This window comes from Misgurnus anguillicaudatus, chromosome 1 (genome assembly GCF_027580225.2).
Source record: "Misgurnus anguillicaudatus chromosome 1, ASM2758022v2, whole genome shotgun sequence".
Classification (NCBI taxonomy): Eukaryota; Metazoa; Chordata; class Actinopteri; order Cypriniformes; family Cobitidae; genus Misgurnus; species Misgurnus anguillicaudatus.
In genome coordinates, this window is record NC_073337.2 from 27,384,039 (window position 1) to 27,409,717 (window position 25,679).

Here is a 25,679-nt window from a genome sequence, read left to right on the forward strand (position 1 = left end):
CGCTCAACGACCGTACATGGATATCCACAGGTCGGGGCGCGAGTGCCAAATGTGCCCCTTCCTAAGAAAGAAAGTCCTTCCTCAGGGGAATCCGCCAGGGAGGGCTGTCGCGAGGAGCATTAACTATGAAAACCAATTCTTGGTCGTCCAGTACGGACGATTAATAAAAGGCTCTCCTCGTCCTGCCTGACTTTGCACAGTGTCTGCGCAATAAAGCTCACTGGAAGGAATGCGTATTTACGCACCCCCCGCGGTCAGCTGTGTGCCAACGCATCCACGCCGAGGCTGCCCTCGGTTAGTGAATAAAATAGGCAACAGTGGGTATCGTCCGGCGACGCAAACAGATCTATCTACGCACAGCCGAACTTCTTCCAAATTAGCTGGACCGTCTGGGGGTGGAGTCGCCATTCGCCGGGGGCGCAGCTCGGAAGCGCGTACCGCTGTATTGAGCGATCCCGGGATGTAAATGGCACGAAGGGACCTCAGATGCTTCTGACTCCAAAGGAGGAGATGACGAGCGAGATGCGACAGGTGACGAGAGCGCAAAACCGCCTTAACGGTAAATAACGCAACAGTCGCAAAGTTATCGGTGTCGACAAATACATCCTTCCCTCGCATCTCCATAGCGGAGCGTACAAGTCCCAGATATACAGCGCACCGCTCGCGGCAGTTGGGGTGCTATGCACACCCCAGACTGCAGGCCCGTCATACGTGGCTGAACATCCCGTGCTTAGGGCATCGCATGCTACAGAATGCCAGGAGACCCCTCAGAGGCATATCTTGCTATCAGAAATGCTGGGTCTACTACGGGGAAATTTAAATGACACGCAGGTGTAGTGTTTACACAATGTATGCCGGTGCACCACGCTCTCCTCGAGACTCGATCGTAAAGCCAACGCTGAAGCGGTCTCATATGACGCAGCTCGAACAGTGTCACGGCTGCAGCATGCTGTCATATGTCCAGGAGCTTCTGAAATTGTATCAGAGGGACCGCGTACTTCCCTCGAATTAAACCGAGGCAAGTCAGAACTGACTAGTTGCGCGCTCTTGTAAAACACGCCAATTAGTTGATCGAGTCTAATTCCATACTGAGAAAAAGGATCCTCTGCACGGGGCAAAGTTGCTCTTTCCCAGTCGACCTGATGACTTAAACGAGCGAGATGCCGAAGCATTAACTCTCTGTGTTCGCGCACGTCTGCCAAGAACGGGCTATTATAAGTCAACGTAAATAAAGCAGAATGCGAACAACGCTCTCTCTCTGATATTTTAATGCCGTGACTAACACTTTCATGGAGACACGGAGAGTGAAACGAAAGCCCGAGAATTCGGGGTTGTGCCGGTAATTGTGTTTCGTAACCGAGGCGGATCGTGCGTAAAACCCAACGAAACGGGGTGGGAACTGAAGCCAAGCACCCAGGCACCGTACGAGGAGAATTAACGACACTACCGGTGTACCCGCGGCGGGGCAGCGAGGCGGGACAGGCGGGACTGCCGGTGCGTCTGCCGTGACAGCATAAGCATCTACAGTATGTGTGTGTGTGACACTGACCTGAGCCCGCTGAGGGAAACGGTCGTCCGGTCTCCTCAGCTGAGGACGCAGACTCCGAGGGGTTAGCTGGTGGTCCGGTCTCCTGAGTGGAGGGCTCGGACTCCTCAGAACACCCGCTGGCGATAGAGGAGAGGTAGGGTGAGCTGGTGTGTGCCCGCTCACGGCTCTCTCGATCCTCTGGAGACCTGGAGAGGGAAGAGGAATGCACTCTGTGTGTGGTTAGTGGGCACCGGCTGAACAGCCGGTGGAACATATGCAAACCAAGAATTTTCCACCCGACCCTCTATCGGGGGAAGGAGCGAATCACCGTCTCCTGAAGAGTGATCCTCTGCCAATCCAGGTCGCCCGCTTACTGGCCACTTAAACTCCCGATTTCACGGGAAGCGGCTAAGCGGGCGGGGCGAGCTGCTGACGACCGGTTCCCCCGCGCTGCCGAGATGGGGTCCGAGGAGAGGAACGGAGGTGGTCGCCGCAGGACGCCGACGGCGAGAGGCAGACTGAGGAGCCGGCGTGGTGGTTTTTTCCAAGGGCAGCTCTCCTTCGCCGGGCATGACCTCAGAGATCGCCTCAGTCTGCGCAGCGGAGCTGTACGACTCCACGGCCTCGCCGAAGAGGCCGGTCTGTGAGACAGGAGCATTCAAGAAGTTGTTCTCGCCTGCGTCCGTCAGCCAGACACAGCCAAAGGTGGCGATCTTGAACCACTGTCGTGAACATCGCACGACTGACGGTCGCGGCCTCCCTCGTAAATCCTTGGTGAACCCGTAGCAACGTTTATTGCGTGCAGGGCTGAAGCCGCCTCTCCGCATGCCTGACGGACAGCGCCCGTAACCGGACGACTGTCTACAAACACGGGAGGGAAGGGTTGGGTGGTCCCTCCAGGAACGCAGCTGCATCGCAACCCCCCGCTCCACTGAAGGGTCCCTGCCCTTAGCGGCTCCATTGGTGAGGGAGGTGAGGGGTGAAAGCTGAAGCTGAACGGCCGGATGGCCGCAAACCACCTCAGCTCTTCGTGCCGTCGGGAAGAAAGGCACAGGAACAGAGGACCGAGAGGCCCGAGCAGCTCCGAAATACCAATCACGTGGGCGGTACGGTTCGGGCGGAGAGGGGTTAACCTCTCCAACACTACCGTTACCGCCGCTCGAGCGGGCACAGCCGCCATCTCCGGAACGACTCCACTTCGGAGGAAATTGGACCCCCCTCTGAAGATGCAGAAGTGAACGGGACCAGAAGGTGGTCCAATGGATTCTGCAGACTTCGTAGAACACGACTCTGCCGTCTCCACCGGAACCTCAACCGGCTGAGGATGAAAGGCCGGTAGGTGGAGGACGCATCCTCCGTCCTCCTCAGCGTAGTGATGCGAAGAGCGTCATGCGAGCGCTTGACAGCCGCACCATGGCGGTGTCAGCACTGCAAAGACGCGGACAGCATTCCCGTAGAAACGTCAGTCATCTCCGCAATCCAAGAGGGTTATGCTCTCACAGAGAGAACAAAGACTCTCCACGAGCGTAGCCTCAGAGTGCTTGATGCCCAAGCATGAAGACAGCGCTCGTGACCGTAACTGGAACCCTTATACCTCTCACATCCAAGATCGTACGGACGAAAAGCAATCCTGAAAAGGACGCTGATCTCCGAATATACGAGAGAGTGGCTGTCTTTAAAAAGACACAGAGCTCTCACGTATCACTCTTTTAGGGAAATCACTATTTAGGTGCTCAGCTGATGATGCGCACAGGGAAAGGCAACGCACACACTAAACTCAAAACAAAAAATATGCAGAGCAGTGGAATACTGCGAGCGTCCGCTGTGTTAGTACTGCTTGTCAATCAACTTCAGCAACCATTCCCAGAAGAGCAGATAGTAGCTTCTCAGTCAGATAAAGCCGGCTTTCGAAGCGATAAAAAGCTGATTTCCCCACTTGCACGTGCGCCTTATATACGCACCTGGCGGGGCGGCGCCAGCATTATGCAAATATCTCAATGCCAAGTTCATTGGCGTTTTAGTAGTATTCGAAGCAGATTGGTCTCTCTAAGCGAGTTCCCAATTCGTCGGTCACGACGTGACGTCGTAGTGACCGACTGAAAGGGAACCATAATTTCACCATCTAGGTTAACTATGGACCCAATATAGTCCAGTGAATAAGTAACCTACTTGAGCCAAAATAAACTTGAATTTGGTTACATGTCGTTTTTGCCAAAATAACTTGGTCTTACTTACACTGCAAAAAATGATTTTCAAGAAAAAAATTCTTAGTATTTTTGTCTTGTTTTCAGTTCAAATATACAAAAATTCTTAAATTAAGATGTTTTTTATTGATGAGCAAAACGACCCAAGAAAATAAGTCTAGTTTTTTTCACATTTAAGTGATTTTGTGCATAAAACAAGCAGAAAAAATCTGCCAATGAGGTAAGCTATTTTTTCTTGAATTTTTCTTGAATTCAGTGTTTAAGAAAAATGTTCAAGATTTTTTTGCTTACCCCATTGGCAGATTTTTTTTTTTTGTTTGTTTTTTTGCTTGTTTTATGCACAAAATCCCTTAAATTTGACATTTTTGATCTAAAAACTAGATTTATTTTCTTGGGTCGTTTTGCTCATCAAGAAAAAGCATCTTAATTTAAGAACTTTTACTGAAAACAGGACAAAAATACTAAGAATTTTTTTTCTTGAAAGTCATTTTTTGCAATGCAAGGAAATAGGCTAAATCTGCCAATGGGGTTAGCAACATTTTCTTACCCCATTGGCAGATTTTTGTTTGTTTGTTTTACAAATAAATTCACTTAAATTTGATTTTTGATTTGATTTGATTTTAATCTTAAAAACGTAATTTCACCATCTATGTTATGGACCCAATATAGTCCAGCGATGAGTAACCCACTTAACCCAAAATAAACTTAAATTTAGTTGCTTGTCGTTTTTGCCAAAATAACGTCTAATACACTGCAAAAAAATGATTTTCAAGAAAAAAAATCGTAGTATTTTGTTTTCAGTAAAAATATCTAAAAATTCTTAATTAAGATGCTTTTTCTTGGTGAGCAAAACGACCCAAGAAAACAAGTCTAGTCCTCAAAACAAAAACATCAAATTCAAGTGATTTTGTGCACAAAACAAGCAAACAAATCTGCCAATGGGTAAGCACATTTTTATTGAATTTTTATTGAATTTAGTGCTTAAGAAAAATTTTCAAGAATTTTTTGCTTAGCCCATTGGCAGATTTTTTTTGCTTGTTTTATGCACAAAATGACTTAAATTTTACTTATTTTCTTGGGGTGTTTTGCTCACCCAGAAAAAGCATCTTATTTAAGAATTTTTAGATATTTTTACTGAAAACAAGACAAAAATACTAAGAAAATGTTTTCTTGAAAATTATTTTTTTGCAGTGTACACTGCGAAAAATAACTTTCTTACTTAGTATTTTTGTCTTGTTTTTAGTTCTTAAATCAATATGCATTTTTCTTTCTTTATGAGTCTAGTTTTTAGACAAAAAATATAAAATTAGCTTAAAACAAGCAAATAAATCTGCCAATGGGGTAAGCAAATTTTTCTTACATTTTTTTGAAGTGTTTAAGAAAAAAGTTAAATGTTTTTCTTACCCCATTGGCAGATTTTTTACGCATAAATTCACTTAAATTTGTTATTTTTTTTCTTAAAACTAGAGATATTTGTACTTTAGATTTGTCGTTTTTTGCAGTGTATTTCATTGTGTAAGCAAAGCCAACAGTGATTACAAGGTGTTTGGGTGTCATTTATTTATTTAATTTAATTTAATTTATTTTTGGGCTATGGTTAGACGTCGTCTATTAAATTTTTCACCGACAGCCCAAATTTTGCCTTGTTTTAGCCTAGACGTGTAAGCTGTGTTTGGACGCCTATAGACGTCTTTTAAAAGCAAAATTGCTTGCTGGGTTGTTTTAATTTTAAGTAAAATGTTATAAAAAGTTTTATCTATTAATAATAGATTAAGCAATGGGGGCATTTTTGTAACATTTGCTACAAGTCCACCTAATATCTTTTGATATAACATATATACAGTATTGTGCAGTTATGTAAATGCATAAATCTAAATATGGACATTATTAAAAAATGATAACTATAAAGATTCATGTTAGCTTTTCTGTGACACAACAGTTGTCTATTTTTCAGACAAAGAGAGAGCTATACTGAGCATAAGTGTTAGTAAACATGTAAGATGATGTCTCTATATCATTCCCCAAATAATACAAAGTTGATAGAAAGTTCATGCTGTTTCTCTTGATCTCCGCCTGCTCTTTAGGTTTAAGTCTCTGCTCTCTAACAGACCGGCCGCTGAGAACACATGCATCGAGATCAGTCACGTCAAATACATCATCTTTCAGGTTGGGATCTTCTGATTTACATTCAAATGTGTTCGAGCTGAGCTGCTTTGCGGGAGCTTTTAAGCTTCTCTGTCGTAAAAGTTTTCTTCAAAAAGTTCTGCTGTAACTTTATAAGATTGTTTTGCTGTGTGTGTTTCAGTTGGTAATGCAGTACCTTTACTGCGGGGGTACAGAGTCACTTCACATCAGAAACACGGAAATTATGGAGGTAAAACATTTTTTTAAGGTCTTCCTTTCCTTTCTAAACCCTTTTATCATCACAATAGCACTTACAAGCAGTTATAGACACATATAGGTACACACAGTGAGGTTTTGGAAAACGCAGGAGAGCAATTCCACTGATGGTATTCATACAAGGATCTGTATTGTGTACAAGTGACCTATTATTGATGACTTGAGATGTGTACACACAACATGATGAATGAATGAGCTCTGATCTGATGGAGAAGGGAAAATTCTCACAGTATAGATCACAAAAACGATTACGCAAGCAACCTGCTGTGTTAAATCTGAATCCAATTACTTATTAATCTCCGTCTTTGTCACATGGGATCGTCTGCTGGATTGCACGTAGCACTGCAGCAAAACCCTAAATGATCAACGTTTATGTATTTTTAATTAAATGATTGCACTTAAGTGTCATAAACCTGAAGCTGTGATGGGTTCGGCTTATTGACGGTCTTTCTGTTTCACAGCTCCTGTCTGCAGCCAAGTTCTTCCAGCTCGAGGCTCTCCAAAGACACTGTGAAATCATCTGCTCCAAGAACATCACCACCGACACCTGCGTGGACATCTACAAACATGCCAAGGTACTTAAAGTTCAGATGAAAGGTGGAGAACAATCGTTTTAGTGCCGATGTTTCAGTATTTTAATTACTTTTTGATGTTCTTCATTCTTTAGGGCTTTTCACATTTGTTATTGTTATCCAGGGTCATTTTAACACTGGATTAACTTAATCATGGGTTATATAATTCAATGTTGCCCACAGATCAGAAAAATTGTCAAAATTTGGTCTAAGCTGTCACTGGGGCTGTACCTTTTAAAAGTTCAGTACAAATTAAGCACAGATGTGTATACATTTGTTACCATATGCACCTTTGAGTTACTAAAATGCACTCTTTGGCATCATTATGTTCCCGTACTAAATTGCACTATTTGGTACCAAGATGCACCTTTCAGGTACTAAAATGCACTCTTATGCACATCTAAAGTGATAAAACTCAGAATTTGGCACCAATATGCACCAAAGTTCAGTACAATTTAAGCACAGATATGTAAACATTTGTTACCATGTGCACCTTTGAGTTACTAAATTTCACTCTTTGACACCAATATGCACTCTTACTAAAATGCACTCTTTGGTACCAACATGCACTTTTGAGGTACTAAAATGCACTCTTTGGCATCAGTTGGCACATCTGAGGTACTAAAATGCACACTTGCACTCTTTGGTACCAACATGCATCTTTCAGGTACTAAAATAAACTCCTTGGCACCAATTGGCCCCCGTACTAAAATGCACTCTTTGGTATCGATATGTACCTCTGAGGTACTAAAATACACTTTTTGGTACCGATATGTACCTCTGAGGTACTAAAATGCATTCTTTGGCACCAATATGCACTCGTACTAAAATGCACTCTTTGGGACCAATTTGCACCTCTAAGTTACTAAATTGCACTCTTTGGTACCAAAATGCACCTTTCAGGTACTAAAATGCACTCTTTGGCACCAGCATGCACTCTTACTAAAATGCACTCTTTGATATCAATATGCACCTCTGAGGTACTAAATTGCACTCTTTGGTACCAAAATGCACCTTTCAGGTACTAAAATGCACTCTTTGGCACCAGCATGCACTCTTACTAAAATGCACTCTTTGGTATCAATATGCACCTCTGAGGTACTAAATTGCACTCTTTGGTACCAAAATGCACCTTTCAGGTACTAAAATGCACTCTTTGGCACCAACATGCACTCTTACTAAAATGCACGCTTTGGTATCAATATGCACCTCTGAGGTACTAAAATGCACTCTTTAGCACCAATTGGCACATTTGAGGTACTAAAATGCACCTTTGCACTCATTGGTACCAATATGCACCTTTCAGGTACTAAAATGCACTATTTGGCACCAATATGCACTCGTACTAAAATGCACTCTTTCGTACCATCATTCACCTCCGAGGTACTAAAATGCACTCTTTGGCACCACTATGCACCCATAATAAAATACACTCTTTCGTACCAACATGCAGCTTTGAGGTACTAAATTGCACTCTTTGGCACCACTATGCACCCATAATAAAATACACTCTTTGGTACCAACATGCACCTTTATGGTACTAAATTGCACTCTTTGGTACCAAAATGCACCTTTCAGGTACTAAAATGCACTCTTTGGCACCAACATGCACTCTTACTAAAATGCACTCTTTGGTACCAACATGCAGCTTTGAGGTACTAAAATGCACTCTTTGGCACCACTATGCACCCATAATAAAATACACTCTTTGGTACCAACATGCACCTTTATGGTACTAAATTGCACTCTTTGGTACCAAAATGCACCTTACAGGTACTAAAATGCACTCTTTGGCACCAACATGCACTCTTATTAAAATGCACTCTTTGGTACCAACATGCAGCTTTGAGGTACTAAATTGCACTCTTTGGCACCACTATGCACCCATAATAAAATACACTCTTTGGTACCAACATGCACCTTTATGGTACTAAATTGCACTCTTTGGTACCAAAATGCACCTTTCAGGTACTAAAATGCACTCTTTGGCACCAACATGCACTCTTACTAAAATGCACTCTTTGGTACCAACATGCAGCTTTGAGGTACTAAATTGCACTCTTTGGCACCACTATGCACCCATAATAAAATACACTCTTTGGTACCAACATGCACCTTTATGGTACTAAATTGCACTCTTTGGTACCAAAATGCACCTTACAGGTACTAAAATGCACTCTTTGGCACCAACATGCACTCTTACTAAAATGCACTCTTTGGTACCAACATGCAGCTTTCAGGTATAAATGTGCTCTTTGGTAACATACTAAAATGTACTCTTTCGTACCAACATTCACCTCCGAGGTACTAAAATGCACTCTTTGGCACCACTATGCACCCATAATAAAATACACTCTTTGGTACCAACATGCAGCTTTGAGGTACTAAAATGCACTCTTTGGCACTAATTGGCACATCTGAGGTACTAAAATGCACATTTGCACTCTTTGGTACAAACATGCACTTTTCAGGTATAAATGTGCTCTTTGGTACCGTATTAAAATGTACTCTTTGGTACCAACATTCACCTCCGAGGTACTAAAATGCACCTTTGCACTCTTTGGTACCAACCTTCCCCCTTCAGGTACTAAAATGCACTCTCAATTTGCTTTTTGAAAGGTTACCTCCCCGGTGGCAGCTAAGAAATTTTTGACCAATTTTTTTCTTACAATTTACTTTTGCTCAGGTTAGTAATTGATTCTGGGTAGTAAGAATTTGAGTTTTTACACAATATATCTGTAAAGTCTTGGTAAACACTCTTTTGATCAGAGAGCATGCAATTGTTTTTAATGATATAGTCTCCTTATCACTCAGTCAAACAGTTTCAGTGTTTGACATTTAAATACTTTCATTCAGATGCTGAAACTAAATGCAGCGCTTAACATTTTTGTGACCGTGGGCTACAAAGTGCATGAATTTTAATAAGGCAAAGCATCCAGGCAGTTTATAAGTGTTGGTTTCTTTCTAAATTAATAAGCTGCATTATTTTAAACAGTGAAGCTTTGGCAGAAAAATTCACAGAACATATCTTTGAAATATAAAGGAGTGTACAAAAGTCACCGAGCCACTATTAGATTTGTTTTTGCAATGCTATAATGACCATATCTAATTATTTCTCAGTCTCTAGAAAACAACCAGGAAATTTGTATGCAGTAATAAAATTACGAGCTAAAGTGTCAAATGTCACGTTTTCCTAACACATTTTCGACCTCAGTTCCTAGGGGCCTTGGAGTTGTCAGCCTTCATCGAGGGTTATTTCTTGAAGAACATGGTGCTCCTGATTGAGCTGGAAAACTTTAAGCAGCTACTTTACGAGGTCCCCGCCGAGAGCCCCGGTCCGGGTCCCGCTTACGATGTCCTCCACGACCTCGAGAGAACCCTGGCCTTGAGGATCCGCTCCATCCATCTCTCCACCTCTAAGGGCTCCATTGTCTGACACTTTAACCAAATACACACAAGATTTCATTCACCACGAGAGAGCTTCGTTATCGCGTGCCACTTTCCCAAAACCGGCCGGAGACGTCCGAAACATCAAAACTGACCCCGATGAGACTGATTTGTATTCCACAGGCTAACATCTTCACAACGTTGCGGAAACGTCAGCCTGCTGAACTCGTACCAAGGGCTACGTTACGTGACATTCACCAAACATCTTAGCAATGCCGCATTTGACCAGCATTAGCGTCCAGGGTGATGTCATCACTGCCTCGGTCATGCATGCGGTCAGATGGACACTGTCTACGCCAATGGTCGCCATGCTACCCACTGTGCACAGAGCTTACCGTGAACAGATTTAGTAGACATATTTTTAGCAACACAGTGATATTAGTCTACGTAATATTGTTAGCCTGCCCTGAATCTCTCCAAATACTAAGCAAATGATGCATGTGGTTATAAACAACCATTACTGTAAGTTTCCCCGAGCCATTTGTGTTAAACAAAGCTCCTTGGCAACATTTTCAGGTGTAGAGTTTTAAAAAGTGGAAGTGTTTTATATACTTCACATCCAACTACTACAGTTTTTAGTATTTGTGTGTAATAATGCCAGCTATTTAAATCTAAGCACTCGTTCTTGATGTCAACGCTTTGCCGGATGTAAGAAATCACAGGATACGGTCGATCTTTTGTACAATGATTTCAATGCTAGGCTTTGTTTTCTTTCCCATGTTGTTTTTAGCTGACACCTCCTCACCAGAATGTCCGTTGTTTTCTCCTGGATCCGCCGGTTCGGGGCTAAGCGTCTCCATTCGTTTCATCCCACAAGTTTTAATGACCCTTAATACCACCACTGTGCTTAGTACACTCGAAACTGAGCGGTTCATTTTTGCCTTGAGGTCGCTTAACTAATGATCTATGTGAATCATTTGCATGGGTCCTCCGCAACTTTTGTAAAAAAACAACAAACAACTTCAAGGGAGCTAATTTTCCTTTAGTGGATGCAGAACTATTTAGTCTTAATGACATTTACGCAGGACTCCAAGTTCTTTAAAGTCTTTGTTGCTCGAGTCTGTCTAATAGTATGCCGAGACGCCATTGCACTGGTCGCTACCTTCGTGACCCAATGTACATATCCCCCCAGTCTTCACCTGCTGCACTGCTTTCGTTCAATGTGAAGCCAGCTCAAAAACAAGACGCATTTCTGCCAAGATGCATGTTATGGTTTTCCTGTGTTTGTCCGTGTCCTCTGGAATGTTGGGAAGATCAAAGCTGTACTGGAATGCAGCGTTACCAGCAAAAGATTTATGATCACACTCATGGTGAACCCATGGTTGGACAGAACCAAGTCTTGGGTTAGAAATAAACCTATGCTAGGTTGTTTATAACCCAGGATTTTGTTATGTCCAATAATATACCAACCATGGGTTAAACCAAACTTTATGATGGCAAAGACCCCCAAATATGATGAACATTTTGCGAGGGACCACCTTCCTAAAATATATATCCATTTATATATAAATTATATAGTTTTTTTCTCTGAAATATTTTGGGGACCACCTTGGACCCCATTTTGAAAACCCCTGGGTTAAACCAACTCAATATATTTAATATTATAATATAAGATTTGGCTTTCGAAAGCCAATAATCTCAAATAGTTTTGTTTTCCAGTTTTGGAATATTAAAGGTGCAGTGTGTAGCGGCATCTAGTGGTGAGGTTGCGAATTGCAACCAACGGCTCAGTCCACTGCTCACCCCTCGCTTTTGAAACACACAGAGAAGCTACACTGTAAAAAATTCGCTGTAATTTTGCAGCTGGTTGCCAGTAACTTACTGTAGACGATAAAGTCTGAAAATGTTTCATGTTCATTTAACTTTGAACAAAATGTTGCCAGTAAATAACATTCATGTAAAATCTACAGTAAGTTACTGGCAGCTAGTTGCCAGTAATACCCAGTAATGCTGTAATTTTTACAGAATTTTTTTACAGTGTACGGTAGCTGCCACCGGACAAACATGTCATCGTCGGAGACAACTTAGTAAGAAAATGTCCGTTAAGGGCTTCTGTAGAAAAATGGCGGCACAAAATGGCGACTTTCATGTAAGGGGATCCTCGGTGTATGTAGATAAAAAGGTCTCGTTCTAAGGTAATAGAAACATAACGGTTCATTATGAAAGGTCTTTATACACCCCTGATCATATAGTTTTGTATCTTATTTTGCATTTCTGTCAAGAGATCCATCTAAAAATTACACACTGCACCTTTAATTGATTCACTATTTATAATAACGCAGCTTGTGCTGGTATTGCTTTCCAATACAGTTTAGATTCTGGTATGCATTGTATGATTTATATTTTATGTACAGTAGATTAATGAGAAAACTTTATCTTAATGTGAAATAAAACGGTTGGTTATGTCATACAAAATTTACAATGAACAATATAAATGAATAGTTTATTGATATGTAGCTAACTATGGAGTTATATCATGATGCAAATAATTTAAAACTGTGAAGATACATTTATTTTAAAGAACTTAGCATAATTACTTTATTTTCTTACAAAGTACATTTATTGTCAAATCCCTGTCTGCTTTTTTGTGTAACTGAGACGAAATATGTCATAATGTGTTGTATCCACTTTGACTTCGCTCTGTGTCGTTGCTGTAACACAGACGAGGTTATTTTTGTCATTTGGAAGTCCAGACCTCATTAGTCTTTGGAAAAAGTAATTCTTGGTAAAGCCCAAATCGATTTGTGTTCACGATGACTGTGGTTTTTTAAAAGCAATACTTCACACATGCTAATAAGTACCACATCTGACCCTTGTTAGTCATACACAGCATGGATCGAGCTCCATGTAGGCCAAATGTAAAGTTATGACATGTCTATGTATCTGTAAAACAACTCAAAAACTCGCTCTGTGTTTCCCGGCTTTAGCTTTTCTGCTTCAGGCTGTTAAACATGCTTTGAAACTGTTCGGTCTCCACTAATGCACATCTTATGACATCTCTATTAGACAAAACCTGCATGCTTTGGCTGGATCAGAGTCTAAAGGAATTTGTTTGTGATCATTATTTCAATTTATTAAAACATTGTACAAACGATATATAGAGAAACATCTGCAGAACTTGATGTAAATATAAGGGACGTTTAACAGTTTTAAAAAGATACAAGAATGTTATACTTGTGCTAAAGTACAGTCGTGCGATGACATGCATCTGTGTACAGCCAATAGAAATGACCACATTTGACCACTGTGTTGGGTCGTCATTAAAATTTCTGTGATACGCTGTCAAGTGTGTATTGATTTATTGATTGATGGATGCTTCATTTGTCTTGAAGGAATTATTGATTATTACCCCTGCCTGCAGTCTCTGATAGGCATGTGCATTTAACCTGACCAACAGAATGACACAGGTGAAACACAGGCATAATTTAACCTGACCAACAGAATGACACAGGTGAAACACAGGCATAATTTAATCTGACCAACAGAATGATACAGGTGAAGCACAGGCAAGATTTAACACTGTCCCACAGAATGAAACAGGTGAAGCACAGACATGATTTAACACTGACCCATACAATAACACAGGTGAAGCACAGGCATTATTTAACACTGACCCACAGAATGAAACAGGTGAAGCACAGGCATGATTTAACCCGACCAACATAATGACACAGGTGAAACACAAGCATGATTTAACACTGACCCACAGAATGAAACAGGTGAAGCACAGGCATGATTTAACACTGACCCACAGAATGACACAGGTGAAACACAGACATGATTTAACAATGACCCACAGAATGGCACAGGTGAAGCACAGGCATGATTTAACCAGACCCACAGAATGGCACAGGTGAAGCACAGGCATGATTTAACAATGACCCACAGAATGGCACAGGTGAAGCACAGGCATGATTTAACCAGACCCACAGAATGGCACAGGTGAAGCACAGGCATGATTTAACCTGACCCACAGAATGGCACAGGTGAACCACAGGCATGATTTAACCTGACCCACATAATGACACAGGTGAAACACGGGCATGATTTAACACTGACCCACAGAATGAAACAGGTGAAACACAGGCATAATTTAGCACTGACCCACAGAATGACACAGGTAAAGCACAGGCATGATTTAACCTGACCCACAGAATGACACAGATGAAGCCCAGGCATGATTTAACACTGACCCACAGAATGAAACAGGTGGAGCACAGGCACGATTTAACACAGACCCACAGAATGACACAGGTGAAACACAGTCATGATTTAACACTGACCCACAGAATGACACAGGTAAAGCACAGGCATGATTTAACCTGACCCACAGAATGACACAGATGAAGCCCAGGCATGATTTAACACTGACCCACAGAATGAAACAGGTGGAGCACAGGCACGATTTAACACAGACCCACAGAATGACACAGGTGAAACACAGTCATGATTTAACACTGACCCACAGAATGACACAGGTAAAACAGTCATGATTTAACACTGACCCACAGAATGACACAGATGAAGCACATGCATGATTTAACCTGACCCACATAATGACACAGAAGAAGCCCAGGCATGATTTAACACTGACCCACAGAATGACACAGGTAAAACACCGGCATGATTTAACACTGACCCACAGAATGACACAGATGAAGCACATGCATGATTTAACACTGACCCACAGAATGACAAAGGTGAAACACAGGCATAATTTAACACTGACCCACAGAATGACACAGATGAAGCCCAGGCATGATTTAACACTGACCCACAGAATGACAAAGGTGAAACACAGGCATAATTTAACACTGACCCACAGAATGACACAGGTGAAGCACAGGTATGATTTAACAATGACCCACACAACGACATAGGTGAAACACAGGCATGATTTAACACTGACCCACAGAATGACACAGGTGAAACACAGGCATAATTTAGCACTGACCCACAGAATGACACAGGTAAAGCACAGGCATGATTTAGCACTGACCCACAGAATGAAACAGGTGAAGCACAGGCATGATTTAACCTGACCCACATAATGACACAGGTGAAACACGGGCATGATTTAACACTGACCCACAGAATGAAACAGGTGAAACACAGGCATAATTTAGCACTGACCCACAGAATGACACAGGTAAAGCACAGGCCTGATTTAACACTGACCCACAGAATGACAAAGCTATAACACAGGCATAATTTAACACTGACCCACAGAATGACACAGGTAAAGCACAGGCATGATTTAACACTGACCCACAGAATGGCACAGGTGAAGCACAGACAGAATTTAACCTGACCCACAGAATGGCACAGGTGAAGCACAGGCATGATTTAACACTGACCCACAGAATGACACAGGTGAAGCACAGACAGGATTTAACTTGACCCACAGAATGGCACAGGTGAAGCACAGGCATGATTTTACACGGACCTGACATAATGAAATGAAATTATAAATATATATATTCATAATATCATTTTTATTTCTTAAACATGCCATTCAGATCCTTAGCGCCGTCTCTACATTTGATCTATAGTTGGTATTTCTCTAAATTCCATTTATTCTTTAAAAATGTGCCTTTTGCAGCTCCTTTCCTATATTTCCTATACTATAATTTTTGAGTCAAAAGGAATGGAGATATTTGGATATATTAAATGATAAAGGACATATTATAACATAAAAAACGTTACTATGGGCGATAATGTAACATTTATCATTCTCCACTGTCACATCAGATTCTAAATGTCCAGTGCAAATTAATTATCGTTCTAAGTGTAGTGTACTGAAAAACTAAATTATTGAAAATCTGTAAGGAGGCTTTACAATACATTAATATATCAGCAAATGTTGAAATTGAAGGTGATACAGTGTCATTCAATGGAAAGTCAAAAAATTAAACACGGTCACCCAAATGGTTTTAACATTTTTAGGAACATACAGAAAAGGAGCAGAAGTACAATGTGAGGATTTTATCGTAGGGCATAGGGCGCTCTCTTGTGGCCAAATCACGCAATTGCATTTCTAAATTAACTAAGGGGAAAGCACAAAAATATTCAGTATGTGTTTTGTGAAACCAGTTGCAAATATAGTCTTTAAAATCACAATTTTTACAGATAATGCATCGTTTGTGTCGACCTTGTGTCGTTTGTGTATCTCTGTTGTACGTGCACGAGCATCCTTATCTTCTTGTCAACAGGCGCTTCGTTGTTTAAGGGGGCGTGGCTGAGGGAAACAGACCATAAGAATGTGAAACTACAAAGTATACATTCAATTGTAAAATTAATATCGCCCTCCACCCCAAAACAGAAATGCGTTGGTTTTTTTCTCTTTATGAAACATTGCGTTTTGCCCCCTAATAATTGTTATAATAATAATCGTCTCTTTCAGCTTTTTCATTTTATTAGGTTATATGTTTTATTACATCTATTATAAAATCTGTGTACATTTTAGTTTACAATAAAAACACCGTTCCATTCGGTTATGATGTAGAGCTTAGTCATTCCATCAACAAAAGTCCATCCACAGCTGCGTTTCACGCTTGCTGTCAAACAATATAATCGAAGGTACATTTGTCCAATGAGGATGAAGAACGTCATACTCCTCATATCTGATTGGCTACTTGTGATAAACGATGGGGCGTGTTTTTATTTGTGGAGGAGGAGCGTAGAATTTGGAGAGGGCGGGAATTAGCTTCATTCCGGAAAGAGTGCGTCAGCGCGTTAAACTTCCTAAAAAATACATTTGTGCTGCCAGCCTTCATATTTATCTTCATATTTTAATACAATCCCTGTAAACACTGCACGAGAACATGTCCTTCATCGTAAAGGTGAGTATTTAATCGAGATAAAGGTATTTTCTTGGTTTGAGCTGTCGCATATGCATAGAAATGAGCGTGCACATATTAGTGCAAGTTTTTGTGGTGTTTGTGCAGACATGTGCTGTTTGTCAAAGTTTGGAAAGACAAGACATGAAAATGTAACGCAGATGTGACGTTTAAGTTGAGCACGACCTTAAATATACGTTCATATCACACTTTTATCTGTTGAAATATACAGACTACAGCTTGTGTTATGTGTGTACACTACAGATTGTATTGAAGTCTTCCCTTTAAAGTTTGTAAAATGTTATTTCATCTGTTGTAGGATTGTAAATATTTCACAGCCTCTGTGCAGCACACACCCATTTTTTTATGCGTAAATGTGTTTGCAAGCCTATTATTATGTGGTTAGGTTTCAGCATATGTGTTTTATTTTCATCTGCATTATTGCAGTTTATCACTGATACTATCCAAAGCTTCGTGGATTGCCTCCTGAGATTGTTTGGGATTAAAAAAAGAAAACCTGCTATAACACTCGAGGATCCCAATGTGAAGTATCCATTGCGTCTTGTTGACAAAGAGGTAATGAGAGTGTTTTAAATGTGATGGTATTTGTTAATGGATAAACCATTTAAGTTCTTATCATTTATTTTAATTATAGATTATTAGCCATGACACAAGGAAGTTTCGGTTTGCTTTAAAATCACCAGAGCATGTCCTTGGACTTCCCATTGGTAAGTATGCATGCTATTTTAAGTATACACTTGAGAATGCTTAGTTTTGTTTTTGTTTATGGGGGCTTTAATGCATTTGAGCAATTCCATGCAAATGTCAACCTTACCATGAAAAGATAAAGTTTTATCCAGATGTTTTTAAAGGGGCCATGGCATGAAAATCTGACTTTTTCCATGTTCAAGTGCTATGATTGGGTCCCCAGTGCTTTTATCAACCTAGAAAATGTGAAAAAGATTAACCCCGTAACTTAGTTTTGGTAAACCATTCTCTACAAGCACATTGAAATTTGGCTCTCCTTATGATGTCATAAGGAGCTCTTATTATAATAATACCACCCCTTAATCTGCACTATCCAATCACAGCACTGCCATTTAGCGCAGAGAGAAAGAGAGAGAGAGAAAATAATTCACAGCACAAATGAGTTTCAGTTTTTAACAAACCACCATCATTGTGCTCAGTGTTTGTACTTCATCAGCTCATTTGCATTTTAAAGGACACACCCAAAACGGCAATTTTCGCACACACCTACAAAGTGTCAGTTTTAACACGTTATAAATTATTTATATGGTATTCTGAGCTAAAACTTCACATATGTGCTCTGTGGGGACACCACAAGATTTGTTTGACATCTTAAAGTATTTTCATGGCCCCTTTAATAATTTTTTTATGGTAAGATTAAACCGGTCCGATATCTCAGATGTCAATATTTGTTGGCTTAAATACCAGTGTGAGGTCTCTGTTTAAGTTTTTAAACATTTATTTTATAAATATACATGCAAAAATCAAACTAGAATATATGATTTGTTCTTTGAAGAGCTGTGTTATTGCTTCTGTTTTGTGCATTTTAATTGTTATCACCCAAAAACTTGCGTAGGGGTGAGCTGGGCGGAAACTAACGTGGGGTTAATTGCAACACGGATACTTGACATATTTCTACAGGGCTGAGCAATCTTTGCTTTTGGTCTTTTTCTCTTACTGTCAATCTCTTGTGAATTTGTGAAAAGTTTTTTATGTGTTTTGGTGTTACACAAAGAGTTTTTTTGGAGGCATGAAAGTAAATTTCTTCATCTTATTTTTTTTTCCTGAGTTGGGTGTGTGTAAGTCACCAAATCCAACCTTATATTATTTTAATCACTGTCTTACCCATAACTTAAAGGTGCAGTGTGTAATTTGTAGAAGGATCTCTTGACAGAAATGCTAAATAATATACAAAACTATATTATCAGGGGTGTATAAAGACCTTTTATAATGAACCGTTATGTTTTTATTACCTTAGGATAAGACGTTTTTGTCTACATACACAGAGGGTCCCCTTACGTGGAAGTCGCCATTTTGTGCCGCCATATTTTCTACAGAAGCCCTTAATGGGCCTTAAAGAGTAACTAAACCCTAAACCAACTTTTTTTAGTTAATGATCTGTAAAAATTATGCTTTATTAATGCTGTTCATTGATTTTAGTAAGTTTTTTGACATTTGGATATAAAGTGTTTCAATACTGCAATATATGGTGTAAAAACATCCGAGTGCTGCCCTCTTCAGGTTGAACGGTTGCTACTGCGGTCAAATTTTCCTATTGGATGTTGGGTCCAAAAAATGACTCGTGACGTAAGCAGGTTCAAGCTCACCACGCCCTTGTTACGATCTCACCACACACTTGGTATGAGCTTAGTTCGTCCCCTTTATCTCCGTTGGGATCTGCCCACTTTTCTTGCATTTTTCAAATATTGCCAGTGGGTGGAGTCAGGCTCTGACCAGGGGTTTAGTTACGCTTTAACTTCTTTTTACTAAGTTGTCTCCGTCAATTACATGTTTTTCCAGTGGTGGCTACCGTAGTTTCTTTATGCGTTTCAAAACGAAGGGTGCAGTGGACTGAGCTGTTGGTTGCAATTCACAACCTCACCACTGGATGCCGCTAAAATTTACACACTGCACCTTTAACACAATTTTGAAACATGTCAGCAAATTCTAGTAACTGATAGCTGGGCTTGAAAACATTTGTACTCAGCGGGGTTAGCTGTCACACAGTGTTACAATGAAGCCTCAGGTATACAATGATAATGAAATGAAAACAATGTAAATACTATTCATCGAAATTATAACTGTTATATTATATTATATAATTATATGCATTAATGCTTAATACAAGGCTGGTTAGATGAAGGATCATGGATGGATGAATGCGTGGATATCAATCTATTATAAACAGATATATAAACAATATCCACCTTTAGTATATAGACAGAATTTGATTGAATTGTTTGTGTTTAAACTAAATTTTTTAGCAGGTGTTACAACAAGCCCCTTAGTTTGTTATGAACCCCACCTATGTGAATGTAAGTTGTTACGTTTGCTCTCTTTTGTCACTTTCGGTGTAATTGTATAATAACGGTATGTCCCACAAACAAACTTTAAGTGTTCATTTGTAGCACAGATGTGTAAAAAATTTAATGTAAATTAAATATTTTTTTGAGCCAAAGCCAAAAAGAGTGACTTTGTGCCCCGCTCTCCCCTACTTTTCTTTACATTCATAACACATGTATTATAAAACAGAAAACATGAGTATAGACTGATATTTTTCAGATGTCTAGACTCATCAGGGGTTTAGGAAAATATAAACAAATGTTCAACATAAACACATTTTCTAAGACATATTTATATTTTTGACTGAAAATGTCACATCCATAATGCTGGAATTGCTCATTTTTTTGTATATTTGTAGGTCAACACATCTACTTGTCGGCCAGGATAGATGGTAACCTCGTGGTGAGACCCTACACGCCAGTGTCTAGTGATGATGACAAAGGCTTTGTCGATCTGGTCGTGAAGGTAATGTATATAATAATTATCTGCGTTAAGGGCTTATTATAGTTGTGCGTAGATCCTACAGCGTAGCCGCGATGGTGTTTTCATTTATACTTTTGCGTCGTCGTCCACGTCGACGTGCAAACACACACGCAGACCGCTGGTAGGCAGTATCCACGCATGTAACCACAGTAGCAGCGCGACCGTCAAAGAAGAAGAAGAAGCTTGGCAAGTTAACCCACAAACGAAGAAGAAACAGCAACTTGTTGTGTATGATTTGAGAAGACCAGCAAAGATGGAAGTAAATAAACAGCGACTTTTGTTGCAGTTTGAGTTAAATCACTCCTCAACTTGGTTCATCTTTGTTTTCACCGTCGCAAACAAAAATACCTATGACGTAGTTTTTTTTACCTGACGGGACGGGTTCTGGTGGACCAATCACAGCACTTGTGGTCCGCGTAGAACTGACGCGCTGTTAAAAATTTTGTGAGGCGCACGTCAGGCTACGCAGAGCTACGCACAGGCTACGGATAACCTACGGCATAGCTACGATGTAGAGCTAACGCACGACTATAAACCAGGCTTTACATTTATGTACTGGCATGCATTAAAGGCGGGGTGCATGATCTCTGAAACCAATCTTGACATTTGAAATTATTTAAACAAACACGGCCCTACCCTAATAGAATCTGGACCTTCTTTTGATAGACCCGCCCCACACATATGCAACCAAGGCAATGATGTCAGTTAGTAGACACGCCCCTTACTGCTGATTGGCTACAAGTGTGTTTTGGTACTCGGCCGACTCCCTTTTCCAAAGTGTGTTTTTTTTAATCATGCACCCCGCCTTTAATAGCTGTAATATACATAAACACTAATTCGGTGTAATTTATTGATTATTGTAATAAGTAGATAACAGTAGAGATTGTAAATTATTGATGTATTTTATACTGGAAAACATAGGAATGCATGGACATATCGGCCTATAATTAATAATAACTGCAGATATTAGCATTAGTCGATTGTTTAAAAACTCTGAATCTTTTCTGTGCATCACTACTTTAAAGAATTAGTTTACACGAGTCACTGTTGGCTCAAATTGAATAGTAAAATATAATGTAGGTTAAAGCTGACTCAATTTTTATTTTTTTTTCTCATTGGATTTTGTGGATAAAGATGACACATTTCATATTCTGTCTCTAATTTTTAGATCTACTACAAAAATGTCCATCCAAAGTTTCCTGAGGGTGGGAAGATGTCCCAGTACTTGGAGAGTCTGCGTATCGGTGACACAATTGACTTTCGTGGGCCAAATGGACTGCTGGTTTATGAAGGCAAAGGTCTGTAGACAGTAGGGTGGCCATTCGTGCCAGTTCGCCGGACGCGTCCCCGGCCAGGATTTCGGGTGCGTCTTCCGGAAGTCGCATTGCTCAACCACATACATCATCGAGGTTCTCACATTTTAGTTAAAATACATTAGAAATTCAAGATTTATTTACAATCATTGTAGTTTCATTCTTACCTTGAAATGTAATGGTTGCTTTTATGAATTTGAACCTGAAATATTAAAGGGACACCATGAAACTTTTTGGCCACTAGGGGGTGCTAGACATGTATTTTTCACTTCTAGCGCCCCTAGAGCTCACAAGCGCCGCAGCACTGTCGCAAAGGAAAGGAACTGGCCAACCTTAAAACTAAACTAAAAACTAAACTAAACAGGGAGAAACGCAGTCATGTTACAACTTTCTGATGAGGAACTCGTCGTGGCAGAAGCTATGTCTCAATCTGAAGGTTGCAGCCTCCAGATGTTGTATTTCTAAGCTGTATACGTCATCAAGACTGTCTTATTTCACAATATTAACAATTACAAAGTTGACTATTATACTTAGTTAATCGTAAATTGTTGCAGTATGCTTATGACTTGCGAATGTATTGCTCAGTTTACCTTAATAAACCAGGCTTGATGACGTATGCAGCCTGCATATTTGACCTCCGGAGGCTGCAGCCTTCCAATTCAGAAACGACCAGAAGTATTTCCTTGCCTTTTCCCAAACAAATATTGTTGCATCCTCTCTCTCTCCCTCGCCACCAGGATTTTCCGCAATGGCGCTCGTTTTTCCTCTCTTTTGTGTGAAAATTGTCGCTCCAAATCCAAGTAAACCGATGTGGTCCAAGCAGACCTAAAGTCTGCCGCTTTGTAATATGTCACGCGAGTGACAGCGGAACGCAGCAAATGAGGAAGGGAGAAGAGAGAAACGCTCGGATCTGATTGGTGAATGAATAGGGTTTGGTTTTACACTGTGAGAGTTTGAGCAAGTTTGACTGCTATTGCATCCTGGATTGGAATGTAAATTTCATAGACACAGTAAAAGAAAGGTAAATACGCGAACACCGCATGTGAATACAGGGAACTATATGCAAGATAATCGTCGTCATTTATAAAGAACATCGTATTTATGTATGAATCAACAGTTTATATAAAAAAATGGCCTTAAAGGGGAATCGAACCCGGGTCGCCCGTGTCATAGGTCCGTGACACTAAAGACTGCGCCACAGAGTCACACAATAATAGCTGCTCTCTACATTCCTTAAGTAAGCCTCCAGCAAAATTCACGTTAAAAACAAATTGTGTGGAGGAAGTGACGTATGCCATAAAGCAGTCGAATTTTGTAGTTTTTTTTTGTGCTCTGGTTACTACCAGAAACCCTAAGTTTTAAAATACGAGTAAAAGTGATACAGACCCCGTGAGGCTATGGTAGACATGTCATTCAACCTATTTAAAGTCGAGGTACTATCACAAGGGTCTTGAAAATGTATTATGAAGTTTGAAAAATTACATGGTGTCACTTTAAACCTTGATGACATATGAGAAGGCCACCGAAATCCTGTCTGGCGAAACTGGCACAAATGGCTACCCTAGTAAACAGTCAAAAATGAACTTAAAGCAACACCAAAAAGTTTTTTTTTACCTTAAAATAACGTTTCCAAAAAAGTTTCAGTCGTTCATCCACTCGAAACAGGGTGAATGGCACTTTCACATTCGCTTTGCAGCCCTCTATCGGCTAAAACCGCACTAAAGAAGTTTCCAACCGTCGGGTCGCGGTCCTGTAGTTCGAGTGAAAACTACAAAAACTTGCTTTACGGCAGACCTACAATCCAATCAGAGCCAGCTTTGCTGCAGTATTTACGACAGAGTTAATTGACAATTCCGCTTCTAACCTGTAGGGGGAGCAAAGAGCAAAAACTCTTTAGTGTTGCTTTAATGATTGCTAAAAAAAATTCACCCACAGTAATGCTACAAACAAACCATGTTTTCTGAAAGTTTTATAATGCAAATCTGCAAGCAAAAGCACAATTTAAATACAAATCGGTTTTAAAACCCTTATTTTCTGTATTGTATTTAGCCTAAATTATAATTGCTTACAGTATCAATATTACTGCAGGTTCATTTGCTATCAAACCCGATAAAAAATCACCTGCTGTAATGACAACCGCAAAACACGTCGGCATGATCGCAGGAGGGACGGGTGAGCACCAGATTGTACGTTTTTTCATTTTTATTTAATATTTTTGGAGAGCAGTGCTCATTTTTCCCATTTTGCTTCTTTAGGCATAACACCCATGCTTCAGATAATCCAAGCAATCATGAAAGATCCAAAGGATGAGACCGTTTGTTATTTACTGTTTGCAAACCAGGTTTGTTACGATGCCTTTCAATGTTTGAATTGTAAAATTTGTTAAAAATAAATGTAATGCTTCTCATGTACAAAGTAATATAGTTTATACTATTAAATAATATTTTTGTGTCGTCTCAACCAGACAGAAAAAGATATTCTGCTACGGACCGAGTTAGAGGAAGTCTTGGTTAACAACCCAACACGTTTCAAACTGTGGTTCACTCTTGACAGGGCTCCAGATGGTGAGAACTGTTTGTTTTAGCCAACATTTCTTAACCAGCTTACATAAAAAAGGCCACAGTGCATGGGTCAAATACGGTTTAACCGTCCATCTGTCCATAAACTTTGTGCCTCATTGTAACATTAATCGAATACAGAACGTGTTTAAATAATTGACTTTATGTGATGGATGGGCGTACAGCCAAGGTTTCATCAGTGAGGACATGGTGAAGAATCACCTTCCTCCTCCCGGAGACAACACACTCATCCTCATGTGCGGACCTCCTCCTATGATCCAGTTTGCATGCAACCCCAACCTGGACAAGGTGGGCCACGCCGAGGACAGACGCTTCACCTTCTAAAGAGACCTGGGCGTCGTCGAATATCACTTGCAGTAATGCATCTTCATTTCAAAAATATAACCACACATTTCCAAAGCCTGCATAGCCCCCACATATCTTAAATGCACCTTAAATGAAAAAAGTTACGGCATGATGCAAAGATCTTTTATCTATACCCAAAATGTACCTACTGCGAGCTCTGCATGCACTTTTATGCAAACCAAAAGCCTTGTATAATTTTTAAGCAGATATATGTAAAAAAAAGTCATTTTATGCACTATGATTTAGCAAAAAGTAATATTTATTTACATGTTTGCTATGGGGTATGGAATTGTGCGGATATTAGATGCGGTAAAAAAAGTAACATTTGTGTTATGCATTACCCACAGGCAAATAATGAATGTGTGCGCCCTCTAGTGTTCAAACAGCATATGCTGATATCAATGTGGACCGATAAAAATTGTCTATATAAGCAGATTTTGTCAATTTGCATTTTGCAGATGCTTTATGTAAAGAGAAATGAGGGTGCATGAACTAAAATTATGTGTTAATCCCATCACGTACATTTAATTAGTATATTTGTAACTGTTGTTATGCTTGTGGTGAATAAAAGTACACAAACCGTACTCATTAATAAATGAGCTTTAAAGTGTTTCATGGTTTTATCATATCACAGGGTTCCCATTAAAAGTTCCTTAAAAGTTTGTAAATCTAGGGGGGAAATTCAAGGCCCTGGGAAGTTTTTGAAAATATACATGAATATAGATTCAAACACTTTCAATGACCTGTATCTTTTATGCAAGTTTTCTGGGGAAAAAATCCATATTATTCCCTGTGTAGTGTAGGATAATATCATAATAATTCTAGACTTTTTAAGCAAACGTGCTAAACTGGTCACTTTAAATGCTTATATCTTCTGTA

The 25,679-nt window shown here is 40.2% G+C and overlaps 2 protein-coding genes across 4 annotated transcripts in view; both read left to right on the forward strand.

The window, feature by feature from the left end:
* Positions 1-13,437, forward strand: part of btbd11a (BTB (POZ) domain containing 11a) — a 200,706-nt gene extending 187,269 nt beyond the window's left edge. For all 3 annotated transcript variants that reach the window (XM_055190867.2, XM_055190868.2, XM_055190869.2), the window contains 4 exons: positions 5,817-5,898; positions 6,038-6,106; positions 6,594-6,707; positions 9,919-13,437. In XM_055190867.2, coding sequence (XP_055046842.1) covers positions 5,817-5,898; positions 6,038-6,106; positions 6,594-6,707; positions 9,919-10,140 — 487 coding nt within the window. In that variant the 3' untranslated portion in view covers positions 10,141-13,437. The remainder of the gene's footprint in view (positions 1-5,816; positions 5,899-6,037; positions 6,107-6,593; positions 6,708-9,918) is intronic.
* A 3,382-nt stretch (positions 13,438-16,819) lies between these two features.
* Positions 16,820-25,416, forward strand: cyb5r3 (cytochrome b5 reductase 3). The gene is made up of 9 exons (XM_073869114.1): positions 16,820-16,993; positions 17,438-17,566; positions 17,646-17,718; positions 20,439-20,545; positions 21,732-21,861; positions 23,965-24,048; positions 24,132-24,217; positions 24,341-24,436; positions 24,603-25,416. Exons 1-9 carry the CDS (start codon positions 16,976-16,978, stop codon positions 24,777-24,779), a joined length of 900 nt encoding a protein of 299 aa, XP_073725215.1. The 5' UTR covers positions 16,820-16,975; the 3' UTR covers positions 24,780-25,416.
* The last annotated feature ends 263 nt before the right edge of the window (positions 25,417-25,679 follow it).

Excerpts from the sequence above, each read along its gene's own strand:
- cyb5r3 (XM_073869114.1), top strand. Across the intron at positions 17,567-17,645 it reads TGCGTCTTGTTGACAAAGAG|ATTATTAGCCATGACACAAG; the intron begins GTAATGAGAGTG and ends TTTTAATTATAG. Across the intron at positions 24,049-24,131 it reads CATGATCGCAGGAGGGACGG|GCATAACACCCATGCTTCAG; the intron begins GTGAGCACCAGA and ends TTGCTTCTTTAG.